Here is a 21,757-nt window from a genome sequence, read left to right as displayed (position 1 = left end):
GAAAATAGAGTAGATGGAGCCAAGCCTTCTCATGGTGGCCATCTTTTCATCTGCCAGGTGATCACTAACAGTGCTCCCAGTACATTGTGTCTGCAAACTATTCCATCAAGATCTGTGTACGAATAGCTAAATGGTGCTCCTTCCTTTCTTACCCTGCCATGTGCCCAGAAAGTAGTGTACAACCATATATAGGGGATTGTTGGATTCAAGAGACATTGGAGAATAATTTGAAAGGTCCATTTGTTTCCTATTATCCTGGAGAAAACTCTCTGGGTAATTAGAGTATGGGGCTCGGTGGCTCTTGGCAATCTAAACTATCGTAAGGGCCAATATTTTCTGTCAGATGAGTTTCAAGAAGAAAGATTAGATATTCATAGAGAACTTCTTATAATAGTGCAGAGCTGAGGTGTCTTAAATTTAGATCTCAGGCATTTGGCAGAGGTAATGGAGACCTTATTTTAAAGGCTACCAGGTAGTTGCAGACTCACGTAAGTGAGGCAGGCTGATCCCACCATCAACAAACTGCCATACAAAATGAACCTGTACAAAAAGAACTAGAATAAAAAAAATGTTACCGTATTTTTGGATTATAAAATGCACCCCAAATGTTGAGGAGAAAAATAGGAAAAAATTTGTTTTAATTAAAATTGTGGTGCTTCTTATAATCCATGCGTCTTATTGCTGTGGTGAAGCGGGGTCACAGGGTAGTTGCTGGAGGAAGCAGGGGTGGGGTGATGCTGCAGGCCACAGGGTGGGATGGGGGGGTGTCCGATGTGCAGTGCACCGCTGCGAGTGTTTTGTGCTGCTGGGGTGCCTGGCACTGTTGCCCGGGGCTTCCGCTGCTGCCCACAATGGCCGCCTCCGCTGCTGCTGCCCGGGGTGTCCGCCGACATTTCTTGAAAGGCCGGACCCCCCGCATGTCCTTGGTTTCCTCCTGTGTGGAGGACTGTGAACATGGCTGCCGGGGGGCGGCGCATGCACAGATGGAGATCTCGGTATCAAGATCTTGGGATATGAGATTTCAGCCCTGAAATTAGATCTCAGGATTCTAGGAAGCCAACAGCATCATTACTCTCCACTTTCTCTTACAGGCCCAGCATACGATTTTTCTTCAAGTGATTTTCTATCTTGTCAGCACATTCTACGTACGCTGTCATTTGGCTTTAATATAGTTTACAGATCTGGGCAGGAAACAACATCTCCTAATCCCAGGGGGTAGGTGGATCCTCCAGGTTGTAAGTTCTATAGAAAAGGGCTTTCAATGCCCAAAGTCATTTGAACAATTTTGGGTGGAGGAGAATGTTGTGGTCTAGAGGCAAATGGTGATCATGGTAATACGGCCGGACTACACCACCGATAAAGCAGCCACAGCCGGTGACTGAGAGGAATCTGTGACTTCTCTGCATTCAGTGGTTACTACTCACCTGGGTAGTCATATGTGGGAATCTCCTCTTTACACCACTCATCACCCCTCACATATGTCTCTGTAGTATTAATATGGGTCAGAACTTCACCCTGAAACAAATATTGTAAAAGTCACAGACAGATGGAGAGTTACATCTATGAACAGTTCTAATCCTGCCATCTCCACCGTTCTCATTACACAAGTTGTTGGGATAGGTTTGGTGCAATAACTCCATTCCTGTCTATTAGTGTTTAACTGCTAAATTTGTATGCTGTTTATACTGTAGAGTTTAAAAAAATCTCCCAGAGGCTCACACAGGAATAGCATGTGACTGTACTTCATGTTTTCCTGCTGAGTCTGAGTATGAGAGAAGCAGCCTGTTGTAGATGCTGCACAAATAGAGATACACAAATGATTTATCCCTTTTCTATTAAGCTTATCATATATTGTTCCTGAATAAACAAGTTCTGTTGTCACATGCTTGGAGAGAATCGTGAGTAATCCGCCAACAGGTTATGGGCCCAGAGTGACATAGAACCCCAGAGTAACACAGCAACTATAGCCCAAAGCAAAAGCAGCACAGAGCAATAGAGAAGATGTCCACTAGCAGCAATCCTGTCAATTTGTCAGTGCCAAGCCTCACTAATCAGAACTACCAGTCCTGGAAATTCAAGGGGAAGATGCTGCTCATAAGAGAAGGTACGTGGAAGTGCACTCTGGATCAAGTGCCTCATCCATTACCAGATGATTGGCTAGAGAAGGATCAGAAAGCACAAAGCTCAGTGTAGATGATAATCAGATTGTGCATATATGCAAGTGTGCAACTGCAAGAGAGATGTGGGATGAGTTACAGAAAGTGCATGAAAGATCAAATCTCAGCAATAAGCTTTATCTCAAGATAAAGCTGTATCAATCTAAGCTAAGTGATAAAAAATGGCAAGAAAAAAACGATCTTCAGTCCATATAATGTAGAAATATTAATTTTTATTAGTATCACAGGTTAAAAAACAATTAAAAATCAATGTCAGATACATTCCCCATGAAATCAGTATACTTATATAAGGGCGCAAATGTCCAATTCCACATAAAAAATAAAAGTGATATGGATGAATACAAAAATGAATTTAAAAAATGAATAAAAAAGTGCCCCCTGACGAAGACAGCGTGCCGAAACGCGCATTGGGGAGGGCGTTTGTTCAGGAGACCAGGAGTCCTTATCTTGTAAGTTTCTTTTTTGACATCTATTATACCTATATAATTTTTCTGTATTTACGTACTCCATGGTCACACATTATAGTATGTGGTTCCCCCTATACCCGGTGGTGTCTTTTGCACATTTCACTTTAGATTTGGTTTCACTCAATGTTTATCTAAATACACACACCGTTTTTTTTAATACTTCACCAACACTTGTTGCTCACATAACTTGTAGACTTTACGGTACACCTTTTTATATGCACTTTTTTATATTCTTTACACTTTTTTATTCATTTTTGTATTCAACCATATCACTTTTATTTTTATATGTGCAATTGGACATTTGCGCCCTTATATAAGTATACTGATATCATGGAGAATGTATCTGACATTGATTTTTAATTGTTTTTTAACCTGTGATACTAATAAAAATTAATATTTCTACATTATATGAACTGAATATCATTTTTTTTCCTTGGTTTTTTTTTGTAGTTTGTTTTCCAATTGTCCAGTAGTTTACAAGTGTCCATTTTTTCGGTGAGCACTTTATTTAATTATTTTATATATTCAGACATATATATGTCTTTACAATTGACACATATAATATCATAGTGCACTGATATTGGGTCACTTTTTCCTCTGTTTGTATTTGTATAAGCTAAGTGATGGACAGAATATGCAGGACTATATAAGAAACATCCAAGAGATTGTGGATCGTCTCAGGGGTTTTGGAGAAGAAATGCTGCTGCATTTCTATTAAGTGGTCTTCCAGAGAGTTATGACACACTCGTGACTGCACTAGATGCACGGCCAGATGATGAGCTGACACTAGAGTATGTTAAAGGCAAACTTGTGGATGAATTCAAGAGAAAGACACAGCATGTAAGCAGCAGTAATGAATCCAGAGCAGAAACAACATTAAAGACACAGGATTTCCCTAACTATAAGAGCAATCTAAGAGAAACTCGTGAATGTTTTGTCTGTAAAAAGCCCGGACACCTTAAAGTGATCTGCTACCTTGGATCAAATCCTTATAAAACAGGGAGGAAATGGTTGAGGAGGTAAAAGCGGCTGGGACCCTAGGAGGTAGCGATCATGCTATTTTAGAATTTTGAATAACTAGAGGAGGAAAGACCTGTGAAGACTCAGACGTCAAGGTTAGATTTAAGAAAGGCAGATTTTGAGGGATTCAGAGAGAGAATTGGAGGGATCCAATGGCTGGATATCCTTAAGGACAAAAATGTCCAGGAAGGATGGGAAATCTTGAAAAATGAAATTCTCAAAGCACAATTGTTGACAATTCCGAAAAGAGTGAAGAATAGGAAGCATTTAGGGAAACCAGGATTGTGGAACACAGAACTTAAGCACATGCTAAAAAGGAAGAAAAAAATGTTTATAAAATGGAAAGAGGGAGGCATATCTAAAGTAGAATATAATGCTGTCTGCAGAACTTGCAGGGCACAAATCAGATTATTGACGCTGACAATGAATTGATGCTTGCAAGAGACGTCAAAAGCAATAATAAAGGATTTTGGGGATATGTCAAAAGTAAAAGAAAAGTCAAAGATGCTGTAGGATTTTTACAGGATGAAAATGATGAAATCGTAAAACAGGATGTTGAGGCCGAACTTTTAAATTCCTACTTTGCATCTATTTTCTCTCAGAATGGAAATGTCATATTAACTGATCTTCACTGTCCTATTAAGGGAATAGAAGAATCCAGGATATCTATAAACAGAAAGATAGTGAGGAAACACTTAGCTAACCTAAATGTATTCAAGTCTCCAGGTCCAGATGAATTACACCCGAGAGTACTAAAGGAGATAGCAGAAGAAATTTTTGAACCCCTCTCCATAATCTTTGAAAATTCTTGGAGAACAGGAGAAGTCCCAGAAGACTGGAGAAGAGCAAATGTTGTTCCTATCTTCAAAAAGGGGAAGAAGGTGGACGCAGGCAACTATAGGCCGGTGAGTCTGACTTCTATACCAGGAAAGAGCTTTGAACAAATCATTAAACAACATGTATGTAAGTACCTGGATAAGAATGAAGTGATTAAACAGAGTCAGCATGGGTTTGTAACTAATAAGTCATGTCAGACTAACTTAATTTCCTTCTATGACAGAATCACTGATTGGGTGGATCAGGGAAATGCTGTATAGTATATCTTGACTTCAGCAAAGCATTTGACAAAGTATCTCACACAATCCTTATTGAAAAAATGGCTAAGAATGGAATGGACAAGGCAACTGTTAGGAGGATTCATAAGACCTCATCTGGAATATTGTGTCCAGTTTTGGGCACCACATTTTAAAAAAGACATCAACAAACTGGAGCAAGTTCAGAAAAGAGCGACCAGAATGGTGACCGGTCTGCAAACCCTGTCTTATGAGGAAAGATTGCAGGATTTGGGAATGTTTAGCTTGCAGAAGAGAAGACTGAGAGGAGACTTAATAGCCGTCTACAAATATCTAAAGGGCTGTCACATTGTAGAAGGGTCATCTTAGTTCTCATTTGCAAAAGGAAAGACTAGAAGCAATGGGATGAAACTGAATGGTAGGAGACACAGATTAGATATTAGAAAAATCTTTTTGACAGTTAGAGTGATCAATGAGTGGAACAGGCTGCCATGAGAGATGGTGAGTTCTCCTTCAATAGAAGCCTTCAAAACAGAGGCTGGACAGACATCTGTCTGGGATGATTTAGCGAATCCTGCTTTAAGCAGGGGGTTGGACCAGATGGCCCAGGAGGTCCCTTCCAACTCTATGATTCTATGAAGTAGACTGCAGAATTTGGAAAGCAAGAATGAGTTAGCTTAAAAGGCAGAACAGTGATCAAAGGGTTAAAACAGCTGTAAAGGAAGATTCTGCATGTCCTGAAGCTGCATTTAATGTCAGAACAAGCCCTTCTGCAAAGTGTATACGGTGTATAAATTCTTGTGCAAGCAGCAATATGACAAATAATAAGGATTTCTTCACTGACCTTAATGAAAGCAAGTCAGAAAAGGTCATCTTAGCTAATGGTCACTATGACTTCAGAAGGAGTAGGATACTGCTACCTCCACTGTCCAGATTCCTCAGCACAAAGCAGAAAGATCCCAATAAAGGTAAAATGCTGCTGCAGTGCAGTAGCATGCAATCTCCACCAGTGGGTGCTGGTGAGGGAAAAAAGGTTGCAATCACAGCCTAGCTCCACAGTGCAGCAGCACAGGTGCCACTAGGTGGTGAAAGAGTGGTTAGACAAGCCGGATCGTTAATGGACAGGAAACGCAGTACCAGAGGAAATAGCATTACATGTGGTCAGATACAAGCCAGAGAAGACGGAGATGGTCGGGAGCAGAGATGCCAGAGACATGAGACAGTCAAACAGGTTAAAGATCAAGCCGGGTCAGTTACCAAGGGGTCACAGCACAGGGAACAAACACTAAGATGAGCGAGTTAACAGGAGTGGGCAGACGGGAACTCAGTAAACAGGCAGGGGACAAATCAGGATGTAACGGGGTCAGCCGCTCAAGCCAGGGGCAGGAACTATAACTGATGCTGCATGCAGGCAGCAGCAGACTGAAATAGCCAAACAGATCCCAAAACAAGGCAGAGAAAGTTAATCCTCGCATGACCAGGCCGAGGAGTGAATAACAAGAAACAAACCCCGACCTGAATCATGGCAAAAGCATGTTCTCTATGTTCCCAGCCTTGAAAGCAATCTTCTGTCAGTAAAGAAGCTCATGCAAACGGGGAATGTAGTTACTTTTAGAGATAACAGCTGCATCATCTAAAAGAAGGGTCACACTCTTGCAGTAGGAAAAATCCAACATGAACTTTATCAGCTAAAATGCAAAGAATGAATGTACAGTACTAGACAAGATCTGCATAAGAACTGTATCCATGTACGGCACAGACGTCTTTTGGCACAGAAACCCAGAAGCAGTAAGGAAGCTAGCAAATCTTGCAAATGGTATTGAAATCAACCAGTGTAGTCAAATGATGAAGTGCACTAGCTGTCTTACAGGGAAAATGTCCAGAAAATCCTTTCCTAAAATAAGCACCACTAGATCTGCACAGCCTCTAGATCTGATACATACAGATGTATGTGGTCCAATGAGTGTTCAAACTCCTCGCAAGATGAGATATTTTCTCACATTTATTGATGACTACTCCAGATATACAGTCGCCTACCTGCTTCTCAGTAAGGATGAAGTTCCACAGAAACTTGAAGAATATCTTGCTGTAGTGTTTAACAAATTTGGAAGAATGCCAAAAGCCGTGCGTGCCGAAAATGGAACCGAATATACAAGTGGTAAGGTGCAAACCATTTTGAAAAAGGATGGAATCGTGTTCCAGACAACCATTCCATACAACTCAGAACATAAAGGCATTGCATTGAGAAAGAACCGTACTCTCTGTGAAAGTGGAAGAAGTATGTTGTTTGATGCGAATCTACATACAACGTATTGGGTAGAAGCCATCATGACAGCTTGCCATCTTCAAAACAGAGTGCCAGGTAAAGCCACAAATAAAACTCCATATGAGCTATGGAACTGCGAGAAGCCTAACCTGAAGCACCTCAGGATATTTGGAAGCAAAACATTTGTGTATGTTTCCAAAGAAAAACGTTCCAAGTGGGAATCACACGCAAAGCAAGGAGTCCTGGTGGGCTATAGCGAAACTCAAAAGGGATACAGAATCCTACACCCAGAGACCAACACAGCAACAATCAGCAGAGATGTAGTGATTGATGAAAACTCTGTAAAGCTCAAATTCCATGAAGTTACACCCGATATTCAACCTGAGAAGCAAGAACAAGAATCTCAGTCACCAAACCCAGATGCCGAAAAGATAAGCTCTGAAGCCACCAAGGAAGACACAGAAAAACCAAGTCAACCTCCAGTCAGGAGATCAGAAAGGCCAAACAAAGGTATCCCAGCTAGATGACTTTCTTATATGATCAGAACACTTCCTGAACCAGAGCTAAAGTCATGGCAACAGATGTAAAAACTGCCTGTCCACGAGAAGCAGAAGTGGATAAATGCTGCTAATGAAGAGATGGAGTCCCTTCACCAACTCCAGACATGGGAGCTTACTGAGCTACCACAAGGAAAAGGAGCTATCGGATGTAAGTGGGTCTTCAAAAACAAATATGACTGTAATATGAAGGTAACGTTCACTGGTTTAATGGTTTAAGGCAAGATTGGTCGCAAAAGTATGGTGAAGATCATGATGCTACATTTTCTGCAGTTGTGAAGCAAACCATATTCAGAACTTTAATGTCCGTAGCTGCAGTTCAACAGATGACAGTGAGACATTTTGACATCAAAACAGCCTTCCTACATGGTGATATTGATAAATCCACCTGAGGAAGGCAGCGATCCGCTGCCGAAACGCGTAGTGGTCTAATAAAAGGCTGTTCACTATCTACTTATTGCAGTGTGCTCTATTGCCATAGCGCTAATCAAATTGACCACATAACATTTTTTCAAAAAAAAAAAAAAAAATACATGGTGACATTGAAGAAGAGTTGTACATGAGCCAACCCAAGGGGTTTATTAAAAAGGGTGAAGAATTCCTTGCCTGAGGAGGTGGTGATGGTGAACTCAGTCGAGGGGTTCAAGAGAGGCCTGGATGTCTTCCTGGAGAGTAACAATATTGTATCTTACAGTTATTAGGTTCTTTAGAAGGACGTAGATCTGGGGATTTATTCTGATGGCATATAGGCTGAACTGAATGGACAAATGTCTTTTTTCGGCCTAACTATGTTATTATGTTTAAGAGCACCTTGTTTGAAAAATGCAAAAATCTCTCTATGGACTTAAGCAGTCGGCAAGAGCTTGGAACTCGAATATGAACAAAGTCTTGATGGATGAAGGATTTAAAAGATCTCAAGCTGATCCATGTTTGCATACGAAAAATGTAGCGAAGGAGTGGATGTATCTTCTCCTATATGTAGACGATGTAATCATGTCTCATCAAGATGAAAAAGAAATTGCAAAGCTAGGTGAAATTCTCAACCAGCACTTTGAGACTAAGGACCTTGGAAAACTGACATATTTGGGAATCCAAATCCATAGAGAGGAAGATGGGAGTTTTCTTCTCAACCAAAGCTCTAAAATTTCCACAATCCTAAACCAGTTTGGAACGTCAGAAGCCAAAGGGTGAGAGTTACAGACAAGCAGTGGGGGAGCTTCTGTACATAGCAACCACTACTCGTCTGGATATCACAGCCACAGTCGGAATTCTGTCGACGTGTAAGCAAGCCACGCCAAAGAGAGTGGAATGCAATTAAGAGAATTCTTCAACATCTTAAAGAGACTCAAAGGTTAAATGTTAAGATATTTGCGTCAGGAGATCTCACACTCAGAGGTTATGTAGATGCAGATTGGGCTGGAGATTCAAGTGATCGAAAGTCAACAAGTGGTTACTGGTTCAAGTTAGGAGAAAATTCAATTTCTTAGTTGGAAGTCCAGCAGAAAACATGTGTCATTCGCATTATCTTCAACAGAAGCAGAATATATATCTGCTGCTTATGCTTATGTAATTTGGTTGAACCAATTTTAGAAGATTTCGGCAAGCTATTAGCTCAACCAACAGTTATCTTGCCAGCAGTAAGAAGATTAATGCAAGGACTAAGCACATCGATGTAAAACATCACCACTTACGTGACTTAGTAGAACGTGGTGTACTCCAGTTTGTTTATTGCGAGTCTGACAAGATGATAGCTGATGGCATGACAAAGCCATTATCAAGAGCCAAGTTTGTGGACTTCAGAACCGCAATGTGACTAACAGGGTTAAGTAGTTGTTGAGTTTGGTTGTATGAGTGTTTAGTTGCTAGTTTTGTATGCTGTTTATAAAGTTGAAAAAAAACTCCCAGAGGCTCTTACACAGGGAGAGCATGAGACTGTATTTCCTGTTTTCCTGCTGTGTCTGTGTATGACTGAAGCAGCCTTCTGTAGATGCTGCACAGATAGAGACACACAAATGATTTATTCCTGATCTATTAAGCTTATCATATATTGTTCCTGAAAAAACAAGTTCTGTTATCACACGCTTGGAGAGAATCGTGAGTAATCTCCACTGCCAACACAAGTTCTGTGATGTATTAAGAGAAGTATAGAGTCTACATCACGTCAAATAATTATTCTCTTCTACTCCTTCTTGGTCAGATCTCTTCTGGAACACTGTGTCCAGTTCTGGGCACCACATTTACAAAAAAACATTGACAAGCGAGTGCAAGATCAGAGAAGAGCTAACAGGATGGTGAGATAAAACAAGACTGGACACAAGACCTTCACAGCCGTCTACACATCATAGGGGAGATCTCCTGACACCTTCTCTCCATCTACCTGATGATCCTGAGGAGCACTGGGATCTTCTTGGTTACAGTCCTGTGGAAGAAGAGGACGGGGACATCTCTCTGGTGTTGTCCTCTTACTGGATAGATCTGGAGGAAACACATACAGGGACTGAATTCATTCTCTACATACAGATAATTATAGGCCGTGTGTATTTAGTCCTGTCTATTACCTGGAGATGTGAGGGGCTGGGGAACCTCCATTATGACGTTCTTGCATAGATCTCTGTGTCCTTCTAAATACTCCCACTCCTCCATGGAAAAATAGACAGCGATATCCTGGCACCTTATAGGAACCTGACACATACAATGATACCGTCATCCCCCCGATCCCTTCATAGTGTTACTGTATAATGTCCCAGCATTCCCAGCAGTGTCACCTCTCCAGTCAGCAGCTCAATCATCTTGTAGATGAGCTCTAGGATCTTCTGGTCATTGATGTCCTCATGGATCAGGGGGTGAGGTGGAGGCCCCGTGATTGGGCTCAGGGGTCTTCCCCATCCCTCAGACACAAGGTCCTGACAGCGATCACTAGAGGTCTTCTTCACCACTGTGTAATCCTGGTTATGGAGAGACGCATTAATAAATCTCACTACAGACATTCCCAGAGTCCTCACCTCTCCAGTTCTGTCCATCTGTTATTCCCATAGATAAGAATGATGTAATGTGACGTCATCAGAATCTCTCACCTCTCCAGTGAGACGGAAGAGGATCTCTAGGGTGAGGTGTAATATCCTCTCCGCCATCTTGTCTCTGTCCATATCCATCCTTGATGGGTAAGTCAGGAAAATTCTCTTTTGTAGAAGATCTCCACTGAGAGGATCCGATATTGTAGAGACCTGAATGAGAAGAAGATGATCCGATGTAACATCATAAGAATCCTGTGTAATAATACAATTACTGTAGATAATAAGGGAAACATATGAGGAGATTTATTATTCTACAGGGTTTAGTTTTCTTCCCTGACATCTACTAATAAAACCTATATATTTAGGCCACAGACAACAAGCAGTTTCCTCCTCGGAGTCGGCAGCTGAACACGTTCCTCATAGACTCATCTTCCATAACGCTAAGGCTGTGTTCAAACACAGCGTTTTTTTAGCGGTTTTTACCGCGGTTTTCACTATAAAACTGCTATAAAACCACTAAAAATAAGCTTCCCAGTCATTTCTATGCATTTTGCACTTTTTACCGCGAAAAAACCACATCGCGGTAAAAAACACAGCATGCTAATTTTGCAGATTTTCCCGCGGTTTTGGCTTCTTCCATGCGGTTTGAAACCGCTGCGGAAAAAAACGCATCAAAAATGCATCAAAACCGCGCAAAAACCGCCGCGGAAAAATTGGTGCGGTTTCTGGGAAGGGATTCAGGTTTTTAAGCAGAAATTTTCTGCAACGTGTGCACTTAGCCTCATTCTCGTCTCATTACCGACACTGGAATCGGCATTAGCAATACTGCAGGAGATATTCATTACACGCGACATGAGAAATAACTACCGTATTTTCCGGCGTATAAGATGACTTTTTAACCTCTGAAAATCTTCTAAAAAGTCGGGGGTCATCTTATACGCGGGGTGTCGCCTTATACGCCGGGTGCATATGGTGGGGGAGTGGTCCCGATGAAGAAGGGAGGGTGTAAGTGGTGTTACCATCCCTCTTTTACCTCACTGGTGGCAGCAGTGCGGCGGCTCCTCCTTCAGCAGTGTGGCGGCTCTGTGCTGGGGGTCGACGCAGCTCCTCTTTGTCCAGCTTGGGGTCGTGGCTGGGGGGCGGCAGCGGCGGCTCTCTGTCCAGCGTTGGGGCTCCTCCGGCATTTCCCCAAAGCCCAGAGGCCCAAGGCAGCGCCATTGCTGCGATGTGGTGGCCTGGGGAAAATGGCCGCCGGAGCCCACGTATGCTCAGATTCAGATCTTGTCCCGAGATCTCGGGAGACGAGATCTGAATCAGCATGCACAGGCTCCGGTGGCCATTTTTCCGGAGGCCACCGTATTGCAGCAATGGAGCTGCCTGGGCCTCCGGGCTTTGGGGAAATGCCGGAGGAGTCCCGACGCTGGACAGAGAGCCGCCGCTGCCGCCCCCCAGCACAGCGACCCTGCACTGGACAAAGAGGAGCCGCCACTGCTGCTGACCCCCAGCACAGAGCCACCACACTGCAGATGGAGGAGCCGCCAATCCCCAGCACAGAGACCGCAGATAGCACCGCTGCCACCAATGAGGTAAAAGGGGATGATAACTCCCCTTACACCCTCCCTTCGTCATCGGGACCACTCCCCCGCCATATGCAGATTGCTCCAGACCCATCATATAACATGACACACTGCATATAAGAAGACCCCCCGACTTTTAAGAAGATTTTCTATTTTAAGTGTGCAGAGATACTGCATCTTGTGAGTACGTGAGACCAGAGCCTGCAGTGACTGGAGAGGTGCGCTCTGACCCCCATGCAGAGACAGTGACCCCTGTGCACATCCCCGGTACCTGCGGTGTCAGTGCAGATCCCCTGACTCCTGTTGAGAGACTTATAGAGACACAGAGCACCGTACCTGCGGAGAGACTGCTAGTTTTGAAGCATAGACTCAAAGCAGGGGGTCCCGGAATGCCTTGTGTTCCCCCTGCCCTTCTTCATTAACCCCCAAGACCCCTGTTGTGTGTCCTTAGAGACTGCAGAGCCTACAGCGACTAGAGAGACAACAACTGCCGCTGCTGACGGTGCCGATGCGGGAGAAGACGACCCTACAAGCCAGTACTCAGCAGACTGATAAGTTCCAAGAACACCCGTTTCTAACGGTTACTCTTTTTGACTGTTTGATATACTGCTTTAAAACCAGTTTAACCCCCCAGTGCTTTCTCCCTGCGAGGATTATCATATCCCTGTAAATAAAATCCTTTAACTTTTGATTTGTCTCGGTTCCGTCGTGACATACCAGCAACTGGAAGTTTATTACATTACTACGATAGTATAAACCTGGGGCTGGAGGGCACCACTGCAAGGGATCACCTGTACATGCTAATAACAATATGCAAAAAGAGGAAAGAGCATGTACACAACAGGGATCACCAAATTGTAATGAAGTGTAAAATTCACCTTTATTGAAACACTATAAAACACACTGAAAGCATTAAAAACATTAAAAAATGCACCAAGGCAATGAGAGAAATACAAAAAACCCCAAAAGGGTTAGAAAGAACCCCTGCTTAAACCCACACTGGAACCATCTGTAGGTGATAAATATACAAGTACACCACTTTAGTCAGGAAACCATGCCAATAATGGTGTAATACAGTCCTGTCAAGTCACAATAAAATTATATGAGTACCATACTATATAAGCTGCAGGGCTGCAAAAAAACACACCAAAATGGCATACTGCTACATACAAGATATAAAGTATAGATCAAAGATGCAAAAAGAACAGACTGCCCGATACAACCTGAGCCCTAGAGAGTGGAGACATACGCCTGAACAGAGTAACACATCCAGGGAGGGCTGAATATAAGCAGGGTAGTGTGGGAGGCAGGGGCCAAAAGATGCCCGACGCGTTACCCCAGGAGACCTGGCTTCATCATGGGCAATGCAAAGTGTGTGAGAGAGCGTCTTATAAATACCTTAACATGGTGCTATTTGCCAGAGAGCAGCTGGAGAACATCATCATGATAATGTCCAAGTGCCGAGGCCGGCGTGTGACGCAAGCGGAAGTCCCTCAGGGCCTCCATCTGCGCAGGCTCAGCTCAAAGTCAGTAATGAGGGCACCGCCGGGAGATTCAAAGATGGCCACCGAGAAAATCAACAGAGCATGCGTTGAACCGCGCATGCGCTCATGCAGCTAATCAGAAGGAACACGTAAGGAGTTCGCTCATGCGCCGTACACGCGATCCCGAACTTCGAGCATGCCCGCTCAGGATAGTGTCCAGTTCATTAGGCCTTAGCACAGACCAACACACAGGAGATCCGCACATTTCCAGCGCCAGACACTGATTGAGAGACTCATCCTCCATTTTATCTGCCAAACTACACCCCTGGGAATGGGACATGTAAGCAGTCATTCCCACCCATCACTGGAATGGCCTAATAACTCTCTCAGCACTATATGTGCTGGAGCATTCTTCCGAGCTCATATCACCGCAGCTAAGAGCTGCAATGACACATCTCCCCTCAAGGACTCGTCCGGCGCCCATCTTACACCCCCATACACAGTAGACTAAAGTTCCATGAAAGCACTGATTTCGGGGGGTTTGGTCGACCATATAATGTATTTGGGGGCCTCCCGACAGATGATGTCAGGGCAGAGAAGAATCTGGCATCCTGAATTTCAGAGGATAATCCGTGTGTTCTTCCTGTAGATAATCCTCCTCTAGAGGAGTCTGGAGGCGACTCTGTCATACAGACCACAGGAAAGCTGGAATATTTGTGTGTATGGGGGAGTCGGGAGAGATCGCCGTCTGCCAAATGACCGATCAGCCAACTCTGATCTCATGTGTATGGGGCCGTTAGTATTACACTGACAGGCAGTGATGATACACGGCACTACAGTAGTACAGGGCATCACCGGAGCCATCAGAGGCTTGTATGTTGTGTGATCGCACTGATCAGAGGGGTTTAAAAAAGGTTTAAAGTGGAAAAAATATCAGTTTCAGCAACAAGAAATATCCATCACTATATGGAAAACATATATATATTTATAATGTACATACAGTGGGTTTGGAAAGTATTCACACCCCTTTACATTTTTCACTCTTTGTTTCATTGCAGCCATTTGGTAAATTCAAAAAAGTTCATTTTTTCTCTTCAGTGTACACTCTGCACCCCATCTTGACTGAAAAAACAGAAATGTAGAAATTTTTGCAAGAAAAACTGAAATATCACATGGTCATAAGTATTCAGACCCTTTGCTCAGACACTCATATTTAAGTAACATGCTGTCCATTTTCTTGTGATCCTCCTTGAGATGGTTCTACTCCTTCATTGGAGTCCAGCTGTGTGTAATTAAACTGATAAGACTTGATTTGTAAAGCCGCACACGTGTCTATATAAGACCTAACAGCGCATGTCAGACCAAATGAGAATCATGAGGTCAAAGGAACTGGCCAAGGAGCTCAGACAAAATTGTGGCAAGGCACAGATCTGGCCAAGGCTACAAAATAATTTCTGCAGTACTCAAGGTTCCTGAGAGCACAGTGACCTCCATAATCCTTAAATGGAAGAAGTTTGGGACCACCAGAAGTCTTCCTAGACCTGGCCGTCCATCCAAACTGAGCAATCATGGGAAGAGAGTCTTGGTGAGAGAGATAAAGAACCCCAAGATCACTGTGGCTGAGCTCCACAGATGCAGTAGGGAGATGGGAGAAAGTTCCACAAATCAACTAGCAATGAAGCCCTCCACCAGTCAAACCTTTATTTCAGAGCGGCCCGACGGAAGCCTCTCCTCAGTGCAAAATACAGAAACTTGGCACACACTCGTGAATTCTGATGCAGAAAGGTGATTTTTAATACAGTACATACATACAGACGTTTCAGTCTATGACCTTCATCAATGTACTGTGGGTTGGAACATAAAAAGTAAAATAAATATAAAGGTGACATAAAGAAAGTATATACAAGGTATCTGGGTAGATAAACCAGAATATATCATAATCATATGCAGAGACATCCAGCACATTAAAGCACATGTGTACATAGTTTATATAATGTGTAGTCAGAAGAAACAATGGTGGAGACCAAGATCTGCAAATAAAGAGAGACACATACCAAAGGCTGTACTGTGAGCTCAGGAAGACTGGGCATGAAGAGAAAAAACCCTAAGGGGAAAAGGTATTGTTGTAGTCTCAAAGAAAAACACGTGGTAAGAGTGTGCATTGAAGTTCCTGGATAACATACCGGTGGGTGAGGAGGCACAGGAGGCCGTCTCTCTACAGAAGGGAACATAATAATGAGCAGCTAAGTAACCATAATGGTAAATGTGAAAAGAGTGTCCATGAGGTCTTACCGTGATTTAGTTGTGGCAGGTGGACGCGGTATCCGCCGCGAATCAATAGCGCAATATCAGTGGGGAGCGTCAGGGTTTATATCCCTGAGAGAACATGGAGGCTGGGTGGAAGTGTGCAACCGGAAGTGAGCCGGCGTGCGCTCCACTCACATCATTATGCGTTCCAGGCACTGGGTGATGATGGAAAGGGGGCGTGAGCAGGGAACGTCTGCCTGTATGAGCTGCTGAACACTGAAGAATAGGACGGAATGTGGGGAGGTGCAGAGTAGTGCCTTGGTTACCATAGTAACCGCCGGGGCGCCGCTGCAGGAAGTGCCAGAGAAGACGGCAGAGGAAATTCAGTGTTCTGGTGACGGTGATTTCAAGAACATTCACAATTGTTGGTTCTGTAATAGAGATAAAAGCAGATTAGAATGTGGTAAGCAGGCTTAGTGTGAACAGGTACAAGGTATACTATGTCTCAAAGTACAATAAAGAAAATGCTGGACAGACTGTCTCATTCATCAACCTTAATGCCATGTGCTGGCTCACGTATAAAGATATAGCTAAATCATGATTGAAGAAATGATTGTACATCATAATCCTTATTTAACCCCTTGGGTGCCAAGGTATTCAGCTCGTGGATCCAATAGGCCTCTCTTCTTTTTAACATATTAATCCGGTTACCGCCCCTGCGTGACGGATGGATTTGTTCTACAACTTGAAACTTAAGTTGTGCGATGGTATGGCCGGCAGTGATAAAATGATGGGGGACCGGGAGGAGCATATTTTTACACCTTATGGTGGATTTATGTTTAGCTATCCGATCCCTTATATGTTGTGTAGTTTCCCCCACATAGAGTAAGCCACGTGGACATTTGATGATATATATCACAAAAGAGCTATCATAGGTATAATACTCTCTAATGTCATACTTTTTGCCTGTGTGGGGGTGATAAAAGCTGTTTCTTTTCTGAATATTGTTGCACTGCGTGCATTGTAAGCAAGGGAAGGTACCAAATTTGGGATTTTTAAGAAAGCGTTGTTGTATAGAGGGACGGGGTGAGCCTATATCTGCTTTAATTAGGATATCTCGTACATTGCGGGGTCTCCTAAAACAAGGGAGGAATGGTTCTTTGAAGGCCCTTACATTGGGGTGGGCTGTCGTGAGGAGATGCCAGTGGCGTCTGATACTTGAATGTATCCGATAGACTAGAGGATGATAATCATGTACAAATGCAATACGGTTAGTTGCCTTGGGTTTGGGAGGGGAGAGGAGATCTAAATTATTCAATATATTTGGTGGATAACCCCTCTCTAAAAATTTTGTGCGCATCTCATTCATGCGTGCTTCTTGAACCTCTGTGTTTGAGACTATCCTCTGAACCCTTTTAAGTTGAGATTTAGGAATTGCATTCTTCATTTTGGTCAGATGGAAGCTCTCATAATGGAGCAAGCTATTCCGATCCGTTGGTTTCCTATAGAGATCGGTGGAGAGATGACCCAAGTTGTCTTTTATGACTAACGTGTCCAAGAAGTTAATCTGATTGGTATGATGTGTCATCGTAAAACTGAGGCCTTGCCAGGATGTTTGTAACATGGAAAAAAAAGGAATGTAGTGTATCAAGTGGCCCACCCCAGATACAGAAAATATCGTCAATGTATCTCTTCCACACTATAGAATAAGTGCGGAAGAGATCATCACGATATATGACACAATCCTCCAAGTGGGCTACGTAGCAATTTGCATACGGATGTGCAGTATTTGAGCCCATAGCGGTCCCCTTGGTCTGTAGATAGTACGTATCCTCAAATAGGAAAAAATTCTTTGTTAACACTATGGACAGTAGTTCACAACAATGGTTGATTTGTTCTGGATGAAATTTAGACAATTCAAGTAGCCTCCGCACCTACTGGATACCCTCCATATGAGGAATGGATGTATACAGGTCTTTGACGTCGAATGTGACTAGGATGGCCTCCTGTGGAATAGATCCTAAATTATGAATAATATCTAGAAAGGTCCCTGTGTCCAATAAGAAGGACGGTGTTAATTTTATAAGGGGTGTTAGAATTTTTTCTAGATATTTAGAAATTGGGGAGAACTGCAAGACATATGAAAGCACGCTTAGAGTTTGCTGAGAAACACATGAATAACTCCCAGACTATGAGAAATAAGATAGAACTTTTTGGTGATAATTCTAAGCAGTATATGCAGAGAAAACCAGGCACTGATCATTAGGCAGCATCATGCTATGGGGGTGTTTTTCAGCTGCAGGGACAGGACAACTGGTTGCCATTGAAGGAAACATGAATGCAGCCAAGTACAGAGATATACTGGATGAAAACCTCTTTCAGAGTGCTCTGGACCTCAGACATGGCTGAAGGTTCACCTTCCAACAAGACAATGACCCTACGCAGCTAAAATAACAAAGGAGTGGCTTCAGAACAACTCTGTGACCATTCATGACTGGCCCAGCCAGAGCCCTGACCTAAACTCAATTGATCATCTCTGGAGAGACCTGAAAATGGCTGTCCATCAATGTTCACCATCCAACCTGACGGAACTGGAGAGGACCTGCAAGGAAGAATGGCAGAGGATCCCAAAATCCAGGTGTGAAAAACTTGTGAAAAACTTGTTGCATCATTCCTAAGAAGACTAATGGCTGTACTAACTCAAAAGGTGCTTCTACTCAATACTGGGCAAAGAGTCTGAATACTTATGACTAGTGTTGAGCTTTCCGATACCGCAAGTATCGGGTATCGGCCGATATTCACTGTATCGGAATTCCGATACTGACTTCCGATACTTTTTTCATATTGGATACCGGAATCGGAAGTTCCCATAATGCTATCTGCCCGCTCGCTTTGATTCAGCCAATAGGAATCCTCAGAAGTGTGGGCACATCCTGTTAGGCATGTAGGCATGTTAACTATTGGCATGGCTGTGATTGGCTGCTGAAATGATGTCATGATGCACTGTAAAAGCCACCGCCATTTCTGGTCACTCTGCTGTGAATTCAGTTAGGGACAGGCTGCTGTTGAAGACTGTGAGGGACAGTTAGAAATAGCGATTCTACTAAACATATTGTGCTTTACCCAGGCTACATAAACCACCACTGTAGCTTTCTTTTCCCTAGCAGCAGTGTTCACAGCTCTCTGCAAGGGCTGTGTGAGTGCAGCTCACGCTGTGGAGTGGGTCCTTCAGCCACGTCTGGTTGTAGGACGCACAGCGTGCATCACTGCTGCCTCATACATATTTTTCTTTTTGAGATGCTTATTTTTCTTAAATTCTATCTAGTGTGCTTCCATCCGTATCCATATACGTTGGTTGCAAACACTAGTAGTAGACAGCGGAGCCTTTCTGCAGCCTGTCAGTCCTAGTGCCCACTTAGCTGCACTGTTCTAGGCTGTCTGAGAGGTCTCTGACTGTGTGTGAGTGCAGCTCATGCTGAGTAGTGTGTCCTGCAGCTACGTCTGGTTGTAGGCCGCTCAGCGTGCGTCACTGCCTCACACATATTTTTCTTTAATTGCAGCTCATTTTTTCTTCTCCTATTAGTGTGCATCCATCCATATCCATCTACATTGGTTGGTTGCAAACACTATATAGGAGTAGATAGAGGAGCCTTTTTTCTGGCTTGTGCCCTTCAGTTGCAGCCAGATTAGTATTACCCAATTTTTTTGGAGCCTCATCTTTTGCATTGTAGGTTACCTGCCTGCATTGTAATAGCTCCGGAAAGTTGGTGATACTCTCACTTTCAAATCTTTGGTCACATCCTTTGAGTTTTTTTTCCCCCAAAAAAAACAACAAAGTTCACCAAACACTACATTTGAAAGTTGTGTAGGCCACATTAGCTCCCATTAAAGTGTAGTCGACACACACACTTCATAAAATTAGTGTTTCTTATAACGTAAAACAGCTGTTCAGGAGTAAGCACACTAAGGGCCCCTTTGTACTTTTCTGCTTATCTTTCTCAGTCTAGCAAGATGAAGAAGGCAGGGAGCAAGGCACGTGGCCGTGGGCATGGAGTTTCAGCAGGGAGAGGACGTGGGGATTCTGCAGGGAGAGAACGTGGGGATTCTGTGCCTGCTGTTGGCACCAGTGAGTCAGCATCCCACAGTTTTAGCAGGCAACAGTCCTTTATGCGCAGCTTTGTAGGACCTCACCGTACCCCACTGCTGAGGGAGGAACAAATTGAAGCCGTTGTCGGATGGATGGCAGCTAACGCATCAACTTCAATTACTTCCACATCCTCTCAGGGCCAGCGCACCGAAGAGCAACCACCTGTCTCTTCACCACCTGCCAAAGTGCCCAGGCAGTCAGAGAGCCCTGGACAGGAGCCATCACAGTCTCTACTTCTGTTCTCAGAATCTGTTGGTTTGGAAAGAGGGGGCCAGCCAAGCAGCATTCCAGAATGTGAAGAGGGAGTATTCAGTGATGCGCAACTTGTTTGTCCCTCTGAATCTGAAGAGGCGGGTGGGCCAGTGCCTATGGGCAACACACCTCAGTACGCATCAGATGATGATGAGACACAGGTGCCACTTTCTGTTGCGTACGGTGCTGGCGAGACAACCCAGGAGAAGCAGGTGTTTGAAGAGGGGAGTGTAGATGATGAGGTCCTTGACCCATCATGGCGTGAGGAACAGGAAGGTGGTGGGAGCAGCTCTGAGGAAGAGATTCCCCTAACGGCCAAAACCGTTGTGAGTTCATTTTCCCCTTCACCATTGAGGTCTGATGAACTCCCTCTTCTGCTGAAGGAAGGTAGTGAAGCTGATTACCAAGCACCTGAGCAGGATGATGATGACTGGAATTGCTGAATGGATATAAGGCAGTCGACGCCCTTCTGCCTTGCTGGTGATCTTCCTGAGGGATTCTAGGAGACCAGTTTGATTCCTGTTCCTCAAAAGCTAAGTTTTCTGCTCTGCTTTTTGCATTTGTGTTTTGGTTTTGTTTTGCCTTGTTTTTCTGGATTTCTACCATTCCCTGCTGGGGTGGGCTGAATTCCTTTTTGCTCTGTCTTCAGAAAATACCTGAGTACTGATATAGTCTTTTTGAAGCCTAGCGTCTTCAGGGCTTTTTTCCCTATCAGTCTGTTGGCTCTTGTTTTGATAGGGTTTTGGTGGATTGCAGACAGAAGCTCTATCCTGTCCTATTTAGTTAGCTTGGGCCCCATCATTTGCTCAGCCTATCTTTCTATCTGTGTGAGTTCCTTTTCATCTTGCTTCACCGTCATTATATGTTGGGGGCTGCCTATTGCTTTGGGGTCTGCTCTGGGGCAGTTTAGATTTCCCTTTCTGTATTTAGGCTATTTAGTTCTCCGGCTGTGATCGAGGGGTCTAGGGCACCGTAGGAACCCCCCATGGCTACTGCTAGTTTTTGTTGATAGGTTCAGGGGTCTGCAATCCGATAGCTGCCAACTTCTCTGGTTTTCTGGACTTAGCTAGTATTTCTGTTTTTGCCTCCTACGGTGACTCATTCATAACAGAGGGGGCAGACTTGGTTGCCTGTAGCCTCCACTTCGGCACCTGTTAGGAGCATTCCACTTTCAAAAGGCAAAACGGGCGCTCCCAAGACTTGCAGTGCATGGTCCTTTTTTGACACAGTTGCAGATGACATTTGCTTTGTCAAATGCAAGCTGTGTCATCAGAGAGTCAAAAGAGGGAAAAATGTCAGCAACTTCAATACCACTAATATGTGGAAACATGTGCGGACCAAGCACGAGGTGGAGTTCCACAGACACACTGAAGACGTAGGCCAATGTACAGCACCACCTACCACCTCTTCAGCTCATGTTGGGGCCTCTTCCTCCAGCTCACACACAGCTGGTTCGGCTTCCTCACAGGATCGCCA

At 43.8% G+C, this 21,757-nt stretch overlaps 1 protein-coding gene across 1 annotated transcript; it reads right to left on the bottom strand.

The window, feature by feature from the left end:
* Positions 1-7,379: 7,379 nt before the first annotated feature.
* On the bottom strand, positions 7,380-16,309 carry LOC141072530 (gastrula zinc finger protein XlCGF66.1-like). Its single transcript, XM_073559802.1, has 5 exons — positions 15,928-16,309; positions 10,635-10,784; positions 10,326-10,505; positions 10,119-10,242; positions 7,380-7,384 (listed from the first exon to the last, which is right to left on the bottom strand). Exons 2-5 carry the CDS (start codon positions 10,710-10,712, stop codon positions 7,380-7,382), a joined length of 387 nt encoding a protein of 128 aa, XP_073415903.1. The 5' UTR covers positions 10,713-10,784; positions 15,928-16,309.
* Between the last annotated feature and the right edge of the window lie 5,448 nt (positions 16,310-21,757).

Source organism: Dendrobates tinctorius, unplaced genomic scaffold, assembly GCF_039654945.1.
Source record: "Dendrobates tinctorius isolate UK_male_01 unplaced genomic scaffold, ASM3965494v1 ptg000274l, whole genome shotgun sequence".
NCBI classification, from domain to species: domain Eukaryota; kingdom Metazoa; phylum Chordata; class Amphibia; order Anura; family Dendrobatidae; genus Dendrobates; species Dendrobates tinctorius.
This window is presented reverse-complemented; position numbering and strand designations above follow the sequence as displayed.

Excerpts from the sequence above, each read along its gene's own strand:
- LOC141072530 (XM_073559802.1), bottom strand. The coding sequence starts at position 10,712 with ATGGATATGGACAGAGACAAGATGGCGGAGAGGATATTACACCTCACC. Across the intron at positions 10,506-10,634 it reads TCTTCCGTCTCACTGGAGAG|GATTACACAGTGGTGAAGAA; the intron begins GTGAGAGATTCT and ends CTCCATAACCAG. Across the intron at positions 10,243-10,325 it reads TTGAGCTGCTGACTGGAGAG|GTTCCTATAAGGTGCCAGGA; the intron begins GTGACACTGCTG and ends TGTATGTGTCAG.